This window comes from Ambystoma mexicanum, chromosome 14 (assembly GCF_040938575.1).
Source record: "Ambystoma mexicanum isolate Mex_15411 chromosome 14, UKY_AmexF1_1, whole genome shotgun sequence".
NCBI classification, from domain to species: Eukaryota; Metazoa; Chordata; class Amphibia; order Caudata; family Ambystomatidae; genus Ambystoma; species Ambystoma mexicanum.
The window spans coordinates 38,584,083-38,597,887 of record NC_090940.1 but is presented as its reverse complement, the minus strand read 5'-3'; the positions used below and the strand labels follow the sequence as shown (position 1 = coordinate 38,597,887).

The 13,805-nt window shown below is 51.1% G+C and overlaps 1 protein-coding gene across 6 annotated transcripts in view; it reads right to left on the bottom strand.

Moving 5' to 3' along the window:
- Positions 1–13,805, bottom strand: part of HEATR5A (HEAT repeat containing 5A) — a 704,366-nt gene that overhangs the window by 460,424 nt on the left and 230,137 nt on the right. For all 6 annotated transcript variants that reach the window (XM_069638471.1, XM_069638476.1, XM_069638475.1 and 3 more), the window contains exon 13: positions 12,242–12,341. In XM_069638471.1, coding sequence (XP_069494572.1) covers positions 12,242–12,341 — 100 coding nt within the window. The remainder of the gene's footprint in view (positions 1–12,241; positions 12,342–13,805) is intronic.

Here is a 13,805-nt window from a genome sequence, read left to right as displayed (position 1 = left end):
TTCTGCCATGAGAGACAAAGACTGAGACAGCCCTGCCCGAAACTGGACTGAATGCAGTATGTAGAGTTGAATGGCTGAGTACTTGTCTCAATCCACATTCCTTGTTGTGAGTGTCTGAGCGGGAGAAGAGTGGCCTGAATGCCCTGCGTGCCTGATTGGCTGACCGACTGCATGAATGCCCTTCTGTACGATTGGCTGCTGAGTGTGCGCCAGCAGTGTGGATGAGAGACCGAATAGTATATCTGGGGACCTCTCACCACTGGAAATTGTTCAGAAGCTGAAGTCCACTACGACGAGTAACTGGAGTAATTGACGCTTGACCTTGAGGCCCTGCTGGAAGAGAAGGATTGCCGTGGCTCTCCTTCACGATCTAAAGGCTGCTGTGTCTCCAAGGACTGACCCAGAGAGGACCTGGTAAGGCGCCCTCTTCCCGAGCTACGAGGGACCATCGTGCACAGCTGACCTTTGCCAACGCTCCCTGGTAGACAGACCTACGACAGGCTGCCGACCCGATACGGGGACTGCTGAGGAATCCCAAAGCGAAGCGCCCGGACTGTTGTCCGCCACTGTCGACGACCGCCGTCGCCGACCGGAGCCGCCGTGCTCCCGTTTGCCTAAGAACTTCAACTTGATCAACGGACGCTCTCGTCTGCATCGCCGTGCCGTCTCCTGTGGGAGAAGGCCTGACCGTCGACGCGCCGAGGAGTATCCACCGGTGGGTTTCCCGCCACCCAAAGACCGCAGAGACGCCGACGACTCGACGCCCTTGCTGGGCCACAGTTCTTCTTCATCTCTTTGCGGTCCAGAACTATCGTCACCGAGGTGCCCCGCACGCCTCTTCCTTGCAGGACGCCAACGCTCTGTCGTCGACGAGCACCGCTCGGATCAAAGCCTGCTGCCTCATCGACGTCGTTCTACCCGGTTCACGGTCGGACGTTCGGCGCCCCGTGTCTCCCGCTTGAAAGGGGCGACATTCAAGAAGGGCCGCCGATTCCCCGACACCGAACCCCGAGTCCGCGACGCCCTCGACGATCCGTGGCTCCTGCCTTAAAGGGAGTCACTCCAGAAGGATCGGTCGACGCCTCGCCGACGAACTCTACTCCACCAGGTACATTGGGGGGGTAAAACATTGTAGGAGAGAACGAGACTCTTGAACAATATATGGACTGGGCTTGTTTTATATATCGTTATTTTACAGGTTGCCCAGGTGGGGGGATCTCCACTCAGAGCTGTGTCCAGTAGCAAGGACCAGTCGTCTGCCTATTGTTTCATCCGTCTGCTTTCTCTCTTCCCTCTATTGCTGGTTTCATTGCTATTGATCCGTGTGGCATTTTCACAGCCTTGTTGAATGCACTCTAATCGAATATTAGTGGTACCACTTTAGAATTGTAGATATTTACCATTGTTGATTTTCCGGAGCACAAAGTGCATTATTGTGATAAGTGTACATAACCTTTGAATATTAATTATATAAAGACTGTGTTTTCAGTAATACAGTGTGTGGACATTCCTTTGTGGGGGCTTGGGGATACACTGTACTTAAGAACCAGCCCGCATCACCTCCTGAGAAGCTAGGCCTTGATTGCTCGTCCAGCGTTACCATATCAGAGAATCTCGGCTGGGGTCCTCTGTGCCTTTCCCCTGCCATATAGAGAGCGGAAGTACAGACCCCCCCACCTCGTCCTGACAGCTTGGTGGCAGCGGTGGGATGCTTATGGTTTTAAGAATCAGTGTATAACCGTGCCACTTACAAAATATCTGCACTTTATTGAATTAAGGTTTAGGTGTGTTCCAAATAACTGCATTACAAGCGATGGAGACCATTGCGAATGGTAAATTGACTCGGATGAGCTTAGAGGCTCTCCAGAGTGCTTGTGAAGCCAGGGAGTTAGACTTTGTGGATAAGTCTAGGGCTGAGCTGATAGCTGCCCTGGTGGACTACCAGACTGATGGTGAAACTCTTGATAAAGGGGGGGATGCAACCAATGAGGACTCTGCCCCTGGGGTTGTCGCTGAATCTGTTTCTGGGAATGCCGCCATTCCTGCTGCCTCTGTTCCGAACCCCAGCAATTCCATGGAACTTGAGTTATTAAGGATGAAATTGGCCTTTGAATATCGCAAGTTGGAAATAGAAGCTGAGCTTAAGAAAGAGGAGCTGGCACAGCAAGTGGAACTCAAGAATAGGGATCTTGCGCTCAAAGATAAGGACACTGAATGTCAGAGAATCCAGTTAGAGAAAGCTCGAGTGGAGACTTCAGCTAAACCAATTGAGAGTGGCAGGTCCCCAGCCACCAAGTTTATGAAAGATTTGGTTGGTGTGTTTTTGGAGGGTTCAGATATCCTCCAATGGATTGAAGCGTTTGAAATGGCGTGTGCAATTCATGATGTGGATAAAAGAGATTGGGCTAAGTGTTTGTTAAGCAGAGTGCCTCAAACTGGATATGACTGTATTCTGAAACTGAGTGTGGAAGAAAGGGGTCAGTATGAGTGTATGAAGTCTGCTTTAATTGCCAAGTTTGGCAAGACACCTACCCAATATCTTAAAAGGTTCAGGGATTTTAAGAAACGAGAGAATGTGTCTTGGGTTGACTGGGTGAGTGCTGCACACATGAACATGATGGGGTGGATTGATGGGTACAAGGTGAAAACTTTTGCTGAATTATCCCACCTGTTGTTTTTTGAGCATTTTTCTGAAGCCTGTTCGCCAGAGCTGCGTCAGTATGTTGCTGACCAGAACATTTTGGACCCCTTTAAGCTGGCTAGGTTGGCTGACAAGTGGGTCTCCCACCGGGTGTCCCCTAAGGACTCCAGTGGGAAGGACAAGGATAAAGAGAAGGGGGCCTCTCAGAAAGCTGAGGAGTCCCCCAAGCAGTCACAGTCGAATAAAACGAAACCCTCCTCTCCTAAGAACCAAAAATCTAGTGGGGATAAGTCCTCTGTGGGTGGGAATAAGAGTAGTGGTCCACCTGCTGCAAAGCAGGCTCCCAGTGGTTCCAGTACCGTACCTCGCACTCCTAGCACTTGTTGGGATTGTGGGGCTCTGGATCACCGAAGGGGTGACTCCAAGTGTAAAGGTAAGGCACTTGGAGTACAGGCTGTCAGCCTGACCTACCCTTACCCCGTGTCTGAGGTGGAGGCCACCGTCCTCCCCTCCTCTACCGGAATCACATTTGGTGCTCCAGTAGAGATTTCCTTAGTGTCCCTTGGGGCCTGGGACCAGTACGCAGAAGTACTGGCGACTATCCCGCAGAACACCCGTAGGTTTTTGAGAAGTGTCCTCTTGAATGGCCAGCCTTCTACTGGTTTGAGAGACACTGGGGCAAGCATGACAGTGGTGGACAGGACCCTGCTCAAGCCAGAGGACTATGTAAGTGCTCCTCTGAGAACCACCAGGTTAGCTGGTGGGCCTCCCAAATTATCGCCTATAGCCTTAGTCACACTCATGATTGGAGACAAGACAGCAAAGCTTCCTGTCCTGGTTCAGGACAATGTCCCTGCTAACATTCTGTTAGGTAATGATCTAGTAGAGTTGGGGTTGATCTCGGATGGTCTTCCCATGACTGCTGCTGCGGTCACTAGGTCACAGGTGACACCGGGTCTGGCTGTGAGTCAGGTACCCGAGCCAAAGGCGAGGCCTAAGGCACGAAGAAGGAAGACCAAGAAGGCCACCTCTGTGGGAGGAACACCTTCTCTTCCTGCTGTTCCGACAGCACCCATTGGGATCCATGCTCCGGACGGGCTGGGTCCAGTGGAAAACCCAGACTCAACTCCTGTGGGAGAAGAGACAGAAGACTCTCCTGTGGGAGAGGTTCTCAACCCGGAGGATCATCCCGACCTTCAATGCTTGTTAGCTGAAGGGGGACCCTCCCGGGCGGACTTCTGTAAAGGGCAGAGAGAGTGTCCCTCTCTCGAGGGTCTGCGGACGCAGGCCCTGTCCCAGGCACAAGGTGAAGTGCCTAGGACATTCAAGATTTATTGGGAGGGTGAGCTCCTTGTTAGTGAGCCCACTAAGCCTGAACCTGGTGCCCTCAAGAGGTTGGTGGTACCCCAGGTTTACAGGCCCTTCCTACTGCAGTTGGCGCATGAGGTGCCCTTGGCTGGTCATCTTGGTACCAAGAAGACTAAGCAGAGGCTCTCTGCCCACTTCTACTGGCCTCGGATGGGAGTGGAAGTGGAGTCCCACTGCCGGACCTGCCCCACTTGTCAGTTATCTGGCAAGACTGGAGGCAGGGTCATTGCCCCACTGCAGCCATTGCCAGTGGTCGGCACACCGTTTGAGAGGGTGGGCATCGACATTGTCGGTCCCCTGGACCCTCCCACTTCAGGTGGACATCGGTTCATCCTGGTCTTGGTTGATCATGCCACCAGGTACCCTGAGGCTATACCCCTTCGGACTATTACTGCCAAGGTGGTGGCCCGGGCTCTCCTGGGCATTTTTACCCGTGTTGGATTCCCCAAGGAAGTTGTCTCCGACCGAGGATCCAACTTCATGTCGAGTTACATGAAGACCATGTGGAAAGAGTGCGGGGTAACCTACAAGTTCTCCACCTCTTACCACCCCCAGACCAATGGTCTGGTTGAGAGATTTAACAAAACTCTCAAGGGCATGCTAGGTGCTTTGGAAGAGCCCCTACGGAGGAAATGGGATCTCCTCCTGCCATGCCTGCTGTTTGCTTACAGAGAGGTACCTCAAGAGGGTGTTGGTTTCAGCCCCTTTGAGTTACTCTTTGGACATCCCGTGAGGGGGCCCCTCGCCTTGATCCGAGAAGGCTTGGAGGCCACCCCTCCAGGTCCCGCCAAGCAAGTGGGGGACTATGTGTTAGGCCTCAGACGGAGGATGACACAGATGATGGGTCAGGCAACAGCAAATCGCAAGGCCAGCCAAGAATTGAATAAGTATTGGCATGACCTTAAAGCTTCGCAGGTCGATTGGACTCCGGGACAGGAAGTCCTCGTGATGGAGCCTACCAAGCCTAGAGCTTTGGCAGACAAATGGACTGGACCCTTCAGGATAATCTCCAAGATGGGCGAAGTCAATTATCTGGTTGACCTGGGTGCCTCCGGGGTAGCCCCTCAGGTATTCCATGTCAACAGGCTCAAACCTTTCCACCGGCGAGCAGAAGTCTCATGTCTCTTGCTAGCTTCAGGGCAAGAAGAGGATGAGAGTGAGCCCCTTCCTGATTTGCTGCATAGCAACCCTCAGGACGGCTCAGTGGAGGGAGTACAGCTCTCTCCCGATTTGACAACAGAGCAGCAGAGGGCCTGCCGGGCTTTGCTCCAGCAGTATGCCTCTCTGTTTTCACTGACGCCAGGCCTTACACCGTGGTGTAGGCATGAAATTGACACTGGTGACAGCGTGCCTGTCAAGAGCAGGTGCTACCGTATGTCAGATACCGTTAAGAACCACATCCAGGCTGAGGTCGCCAAGATGTTGGATCTGGGTGTAATTGAACCCTCAACCAGTCCCTGGTCCAGTCCAGTGGTCCTTGTCCCCAAGGCAAGTTCCCAGGCGGGTACCAAAGATTGGAGGTTCTGTGTGGACTACCGAGGAGTCAATGCCGTCACCAAAACTGACGCGCACCCATTGCCCAGGGCTGATGAGCTCGTGGACACCATAGGTGCTGCCAAATTTGTGAGCACCTTTGACCTCACCTCAGGCTATTGGCAAATAGCTCTGACGGACCATGCCAAGGAAAAGACGGCATTCTCCACACCAGAGGGACTCTACCAGTTTAGGGTCATGCCTTTTGGGTTGAAGAATGCCCCTGCCACTTTCCAGAGGTTGGTCAATCATGCGCTCAGTGGGCTGGAGGCCTTTTGTGTGGCCTACCTAGACGACATTGCCGTCTACAGTTCCACCTGGGAAGCGCATTTGACACACCTGGATAAAGTGTTGCAGGCCTTGAAAAGGGCTAACCTCACTATCAAGGCTACCAAGTGCCAGATAGCTCAGGGGAAGGTTACCTATCTTGGTCATGAGGTAGGAGGGGGTCAAATCCAGCCTCTTTTCAGTAAGGTACAGGACGTACAGAACTGGGAGACTCCCACTACTCAAACCCAGGTGAGAGCCTTTTTGGGCCTCACTGGGTATTATCGCAATTTCATGGCGGACTATGGGACCATAGCCGCACCACTGACAGCTCTGACTTCACCCAAACAGCCTAGGAAGGTTAATTGGACTGAAGACTGTCAGAGGGCCTTTGATGGCTTGAAAGAAAGTCTGTGCAGGGCACCCGTGTTGTGTGCACCTGACTACAGCCGACCCTTTATCGTCCAGACGGATGCCTGCGACACCGGAATTGGAGCTGTCTTGTCCCAGTTAGATGACAAAGGGAGAGAACATCCTATCATATTCATCAGTAGACAACTCAAGGGTAGAGAACTTAGGTGGGCTACTGTTGAAAAGGAATGTTTTAGTATAGTTTGGAGCCTTAGGCGTTTTAGGCCCTACCTTACGGGGTCCACCTTCAAGGTCCAAACAGATCATAAGCCCCTGAAATGGCTTATGCAGATGAAGGGTGAAAATCCGAAACTGCTCAGGTGGTCCATTAGCCTGCAAGGGCTAGACTTCACCATAGAGCACAGACCAGGGAAGAGTCACGATAATGCAGATGGCCTTTCCAGAAGGTATGTTGACCGTCTGGATGAGGGTGTCTATCCCGTGGGAGATTAGGCACCCTAACCTCAGTCTGGGGGGGGGGCGACTGTGATGCTGGAAATGCATCGGAGGGACAGGGCCTCCGTATCCTTGTCCTTTTTCTGTTCTTATCGTGTGTTCTGTCGTGTTTTCCGCGCAGAAGTCCATGCGGGACTCCTGGCGGTGCAGCTCTCTCTTTTGGTTTGGTGAACAGACCCATGGGATACCCTTATGGCACCCATGGGTAGGGGTGTAACTCTGAGCCCCTAGTGTATGTTTTTGGGCACCCGTGGGTGGCCCACAGAGCCGGGTATGGGCTGGTGGCAGCTACATGCTGAATTTGACAGGTGCGCTGGGTATCCGCCATTTTAGGGTACCCCGGCCCTGCCATTGGAATCAGTTGATTCCTGATAGGAAACAAGATGGCCCCGGTGGCCTCCTGCTTTCTATCGCCTGATACCTTGTTTTCCCAAAGTCCTGGGAAGCCCTGACTCTGTCCCTTCCCCCTGACTGGCTGTTGGGTGGAAGTTCCGTATATGGTGTTGTTGTGAAGGCCCAGCTAGACTTACTGGAGCCTTCCCGCTGACTGTATGTTGTGGGTACCGCCTGTGGGTGGGACCTGGGTGAATGGGGAGTGTGACCAATATGCACTCCGTGTTGTGGCTGTCTGGTTTCTGCCATGAGAGACAAAGACTGAGACAGCCCTGCCCGAAACTGGACTGAATGCAGTATGTAGAGTTGAATGGCTGAGTACTTGTCTCAATCCACATTCCTTGTTGTGAGTGTCTGAGTGGGAGAAGAGTGGCCTGAATGCCCTGCGTGCCTGATTGGCTGACCGACTGCATGAATGCCCTTCTGTACGATTGGCTGCTGAGTGTGCGCCAGCAGTGTGGATGAGAGACCGAATAGTATATCTGGGGACCTCTCACCACTGGAAATTGTTCAGAAGCTGAAGTCCACTACGACGAGTAACTGGAGTAACTGACGCTTGACCTTGAGGCCCTGCTGGAAGAGAAGGATTGCCGTGGCTCTCCTTCACGATCTAAAGGCTGCTGTGTCTCCAAGGACTGACCCAGAGAGGACCTGGTAAGGCGCCCTCTTCCCGAGCTACGAGGGACCATCGTGCACAGCTGACCTTTGCCAACGCTCCCTGGTAGACAGACCTACGACAGGCTGCCGACCCGATACGGGGACTGCTGAGGAATCCCAAAGCGAAGCGCCCGGACTGTTGTCCGCCACTGTCGACGACCGCCGTCGCCGACCGGAGCCGCCGTGCTCCCGTTTGCCTAAGAACTTCAACTTGATCAACGGACGCTCTCGTCTGCATCGCCGTGCCGTCTCCTGTGGGAGAAGGCCTGACCGTCGACGCGCCGAGGAGTATCCACCGGTGGGTTTCCCGCCACCCAAAGACCGCAGAGACGCCGACGACTCGACGCCCTTGCTGGGCCACAGTTCTTCTTCATCTCTTTGCGGTCCAGAACTATCGTCACCGATGTGCCCCGCACGCCTCTTCCTTGCAGGACGCCAACGCTCTGTCGTCGACGAGCACCGCTCGGATCAAAGCCTGCTGCCTCATCGACGTCGTTCTACCCGGTTCACGGTCGGACGTTCGGCGCCCCGTGTCTCCCGCTTGAAAGGGGCGACATTCAAGAAGGGCCGCCGATTCCCCGACACCGAACCCCGAGTCCGCGACGCCCTCGACGATCCGTGGCTCCTGCCTTAAAAGGAGTCACTCCAGAAGGATCGGTCGACGCCTCGCCGACGAACTCTACTCCACCAGGTACATTGGGGGGGTAAAACATTGTAGGAGAGAACGAGACTCTTGAACAATATATGGACTGGGCTTGTTTTATATATCGTTATTTTACAGGTTGCCCAGGTGGGGGGATCTCCACTCAGAGCTGTGTCCAGTAGCAAGGACCAGTCGTCTGCCTATTGTTTCATCCGTCTGCTTTCTCTCTTCCCTCTATTGCTGGTTTCATTGCTATTGATCCGTGTGGCATTTTCACAGCCTTGTTGAATGCACTCTAATCGAATATTAGTGGTACCACTTTAGAATTGTAGATATTTACCATTGTTGATTTTCCGGAGCACAAAGTGCATTATTGTGATAAGTGTACATAACCTTTGAATATTAATTATATAAAGACTGTGTTTTCAGTAATACAGTGTGTGGACATTCCATTGTGGGGGCTTGGGGATACACTGTACTTAAGAACCAGCCCGCATCACCTCCTGAGAAGCTAGGCCTTGATTGCTCGTCCAGCGTTACCATATCAGAGAATCTCGGCTGGGGTCCTCTGTGCCTTTCCTCTGCCATATAGAGAGCGGAAGTACAGACCCCCCCACCTCGTCCTGACAAGCATCGCCGCAGAAGGGATTGTTTAGGTCTGGGTGGGTTGCTGCAGGTGCTTGGTCAGGGATGTCTTGGTGGAGCTCTAACTCCCTTTACCACCCCCCCTTTTTCTCCTCTTTCCTTGGTACTGTGCTATTCATGCTTAAATTGCCCAAATGCTATCAAATGATCATTATCTTGTAACGTTTTGAATGCTTATGTTTTTTATATTTACCCTACATTGGGGTGGCCAATCACCACAAATCACTGCACACCACTGTAAAATATGAGCACATTTATTTGAATTGACCAACAATGCTTACATGTCTCTCTGTGTAATATAACCATGTGGATTATCACGGTTTCTGATTATAATGTAACCATGAATGTTATAATTCGTCTTTCACCACTGCGCCGTCAATATGTGCACTTTTTCTCACTCCAAACACATCACCTACCACAGCCTTGATAAAGACTACGGTCGTAAAGCGGGTTGGCTTTTTGTTTCACCTTACATGGCTTATGTTGCCAGAACCTGTCACGTGTTATTGAGTACATTAAAAAGCATGTACAGAAACAACCAATGACTGATGTGCCTACATTTTGCATCAAATTTTCTATACTTGGTATCAAGATAACCGCGCAGAAAGTGGACAAACGCCAGTGCCAACTACCAACACGGCTTGTCACCACACCCAATACTTACCAGATGACATCTCTTCGATGAAGATCTGCAGGTGTACCGAAGTTAAGTTCTGGAAGACTTCCTCCAACATCACAAGCCTCAAAAGCATGTACCAAGAGGGAGTCGCAGTAGAAGCACGCATTCCCACAATGGTCTGAGCCCAGGAACTCAAGGCAAAGAATACGATGATCGACTGCTGCGTAGTGACACCTGCAGGAGGTACACTAGGCAACCCCCTTACCCTCCAGCATAGGTGGAGGAAAAGAAGCTGACTGCAGAACCGGAGCAGGAAAACAAATCGAAAGGACAAGTAGGGAAAAAACAAAAGTCCCAATGTTGGAAGTGCGTCCGAGCCAGACCGCGCAGAGAAAAGGACTGGAGGGTGATGCGCTGGGCGGGGCTCAGGAAGGCGAAACTGAAGCCACACGCGCTGGCCTTGGGTAAAAAATAAAAAGGAATATGCATTTTTTGATACTTCAAAAAGTGCTCCATTCCTGTCCTGGAGGACGGAATGTCCCACGAGTATGGAGGAAACGGGACGGGACGTAAGGGTTCAATGGGACAGCGCAAAATGCAGAGAGAGGTGTGACCGGGCTTGCTTTCAGGCCCTAGCAGGGTTGTGAGGGAGCCAGCCCCAGCCCACTGAATGTGGACAGACATCCTCCCACCCACTGTTTGCCTGGACAATGTTATCGAAGGGGCAAGGGAAGACCATGCCGCAATAAGGGCAGCACCCTGCTGAATCCAGGAGGGCGCTAGAGAGCTGAGACCGGAATGATGTCCAGCAGGATGTCACGGGCTGTGGCGGCCGGCATAACACTGGCCGCCCCAACTGAGAGAAGGTGCCACAGGACACGGTAATGAGGTGCGCGGCACCATGGGTGCCACTTTCACTACAACATGCACAGTTCCAGCAGAGCTTGTCTGCTGGAGCCCACACAGATAGGGAGCCTTCACTAACCCACCAAGGAACCCCTATTGGGTGGGTGGGCCACTAGCCCACCAGGGAAATTATTTTTATGAAATAAATGCCTTTGCATAGCCCTTACCCCGCTAAACCACCAGGGATTGAAAGTACAAACAAAAGCCTCTATGAAGGCCATATTATATTCCCACTAAACCACCATGGATATTGTTCTTTTAAAAGAGACCCAGGAAGGCCTTCTCTAGAGGATCTCCTTAGACCCCATTAGGGTCCATGTTGGAAGGGAAGGGGCTTACAAGCCCTCTTAAGCTCTACCCATAGCCAGCCTACCTCACAACCTTGGAAGCCAGATAAGTTATTGCCTAGGGTAAATATCCAGGGGTGGGGTGTGTACGGAGGTGTGGGTTAGTTGGGTGAGGACAGGAGATGGAGGAGGACATCTGAGAGACCAGTGAAGGAGAGAGGAATAGCAGTGCAGAGGCTATTATAAGGAGGGGATCTGTCAAGTATTTGTGTGTGAGAGAGTGTGATAAGTAGAGGTAGGGTGGGGTGGGAGTTTGGGAGAGGTAGTAGTTGCGAGTAGAGGCATTAGGTAGCGTGAGTAGAGGAGCAGAAAGTAAGTTGAATAGGCAGTAGTGCTGTAGTTTGTAGCAGAGGGTGACAGCAAGTGTTAGTGAGTAGAAGCATCAATAGACTGATAGTAAGTTATGCAGTGATTTCAACAAATGAAAATTACAGAGAATGTTATAATGAAAAAAAATCAAATTTCTGTTTCAAATATATATGGGGTGGGGTAAGGGGTTTAAAATGGGTGTGGAGGGGGTTGGGTGGGTTTAAAAGCTTAGGGAAAAGGGGACCCCCCCCAAATAAAACAAAAAACAACAAATTTGAAATTTGTCATTCTAACAGTTTCGTTATTACAGCATTCTCTGAAAATGAATTTGTTAAAATCACATGTAACCAACAGTAATAGTAAGAGGAAGGAAGGGTAGAAAAGGGATAGTGATAATATCCAAGTAAGAACAGTAGTAGAAGGAGAGTCGGAAGAGCAACAGGGAGTGGGCTGGGAGGACGGGAACAACAGAGGTAACAATAATAGAAAGTGAAAGAGTTGAGACGTAAGAGGAGAAGTCGGATCAAAGGGTGGAGGTGGAAAAGCGAAGTGGGAGATCGCAGGGACAATAGTACGGTGGGAAGGGAACATCATAAGATACCAGTATAGTGAAGGGTCAGGTACTAGCAGGTGTTTGAGAAGTGAGAGGGACACCAGACAGAAGAAGGCACCATCCCCAAATCCATAGAACACTAAGTGGGATAGGTCAGGGAAAGTTAGGAAATTACTAGGGAATAAGTCAGCCAACGTTTTAGGGGAAGCACCACTAGCCTAAGGCAGCAAAAGACAGCCAGGTGTTCTCGTTGGCAAGCGCCAACATCCCTGTTAAGGACGCTTGGGCTAGGGAAGTGGGAAAGAGGCCGGGCCGGCCCTACTGCCAAACCTCCTAGAGTACTCGGTAGGCCCAAAAGACCCTTTTTAAGAATCTACATCCAATGTATCTGTAAGTCATCAATAAAGACCCCTGGACTTACTACCAGAGTCAGTGTAATTCTTTGTGGCGGGCCACACGCTGCTTGAGTAAAAATAATAGAAGCAGAACGTACCGAGTTAGGACATCCACGGCACAAGGTAATGGAGGAAGCAGTTTCTGGAGCACGTCCTCAGTGAGAAGGTCGCCACAGCACAGAAGGAAGCTTTTGATTGCTGCAAAATATAGAAAGTAGATTAGAAAGCGTCATCAAGGAACAGCTGGCTTTGCTTTTGGGATCAAATATCAGCAGAAATAAAGTTAAAGGGAGCAATGAACAAGAGGAGCAAAAGCCCTCAAACACAGACATGAAACAGGTTTGGCAGCCTTACTAAGCTGCACACTGCATTTAGAGCTTATCGAATGGTGCCTCTGCTAACTCTCTCAAAAGTGTGTAAAAGGGTAGTCTCTGATTATTCAACATAAACATACAAAGAAGTGAAGCTTCTTAACACTCTGTAGGGAAAGATCTCTCTTTACAGCACCGTTCCCTCAATTGTTATGGACCCCCAAACTTTTTGCTTTTAGTTTGGAATCTGACCTGAACTTTTTGCAGTGCAGTGAAGCCTTGAGCTTCACTACACTGGCGTTTGCTCATTTGTCAAAGGGAAAAACTGACATGTCCTTCGGGCTGTCAGTACTGGGAAACATGGTTTCCTTTAAGTCTTGTTACTTTGTTGCTACTTGTGGTAACTTGTAATCACGTTTGGTAACTGATCATTGTACAATGCATCTTACAATGCATTACAATGGGGTACACATTTTGTTTTGCCCTAGACTAACACTCAGAGGATTTTTGGTTACTTTAGGTGTGCCTAAGGGGCAACGCTGGTGGCAGCAGTTACTCTTTGCTATTTGTTAGTGTAATTTGATTTAGCCTTACTGTGTTTACCGTGTTTGCCTGCTTACTGTGGATAGTGTCCAAACATGGGCGTGCCACAAGGCTTTCGTTTGTCCCTTGGCCAGCTTGTCACTAACCGTTCTTCCTGACCTGTGAGTATAGGAAAATGATATGGACTTCTAGTCCCCAGGAAAGCTGAGGCTTTTCGTGGGCTACTGCAGGGCCATGTGCGTTTGCTGCCAGGAAGTGGGTTGGGACTGGCTGGTCCCAATCCACAAACTGGTTTCTGTATGTCTGAATGGTATGCATGAGCTATGCCACCAGTGGTCCCAGTTGGACCGCTGCTGAGGGGTCGGGGATGTGACCCACATCTTTGATTGGCAAGTGGGAGTTTCAGCTCTTACCCGCCTATTGGATAAGAGGACCCCTGCATCTGTTCCTCAGAGATCCTTGAAGAAACCTGAAGGAGCCAAGTATCCAGCTGCAAGACGTGCATGGAGACTGGACCCATTGGAAGAAGGCCTGGCAACCAACATCTGCTGCTAGCCTGGAAGAGCCCAGCCTTGTAGGTGATCTCCAGAAGTCCAGAAAATGAGCTTCGACCCTTGGGGTGGTGGGAACAATCACCCTTGACGTCAGCTCGCAGGCCTGCAAGGAAGCACCCTCGGAAGTGCCCCTGGATCACCCAGGGGCTGACCTGCTCAGAGTTTGATCAACCGTGCTGCAGACGTGGCCGTTCGGCGCTGAGGCTTGGAACTTTTACGATCCACAGCTTATGCTACAGGAGTTGTCTCTGTCA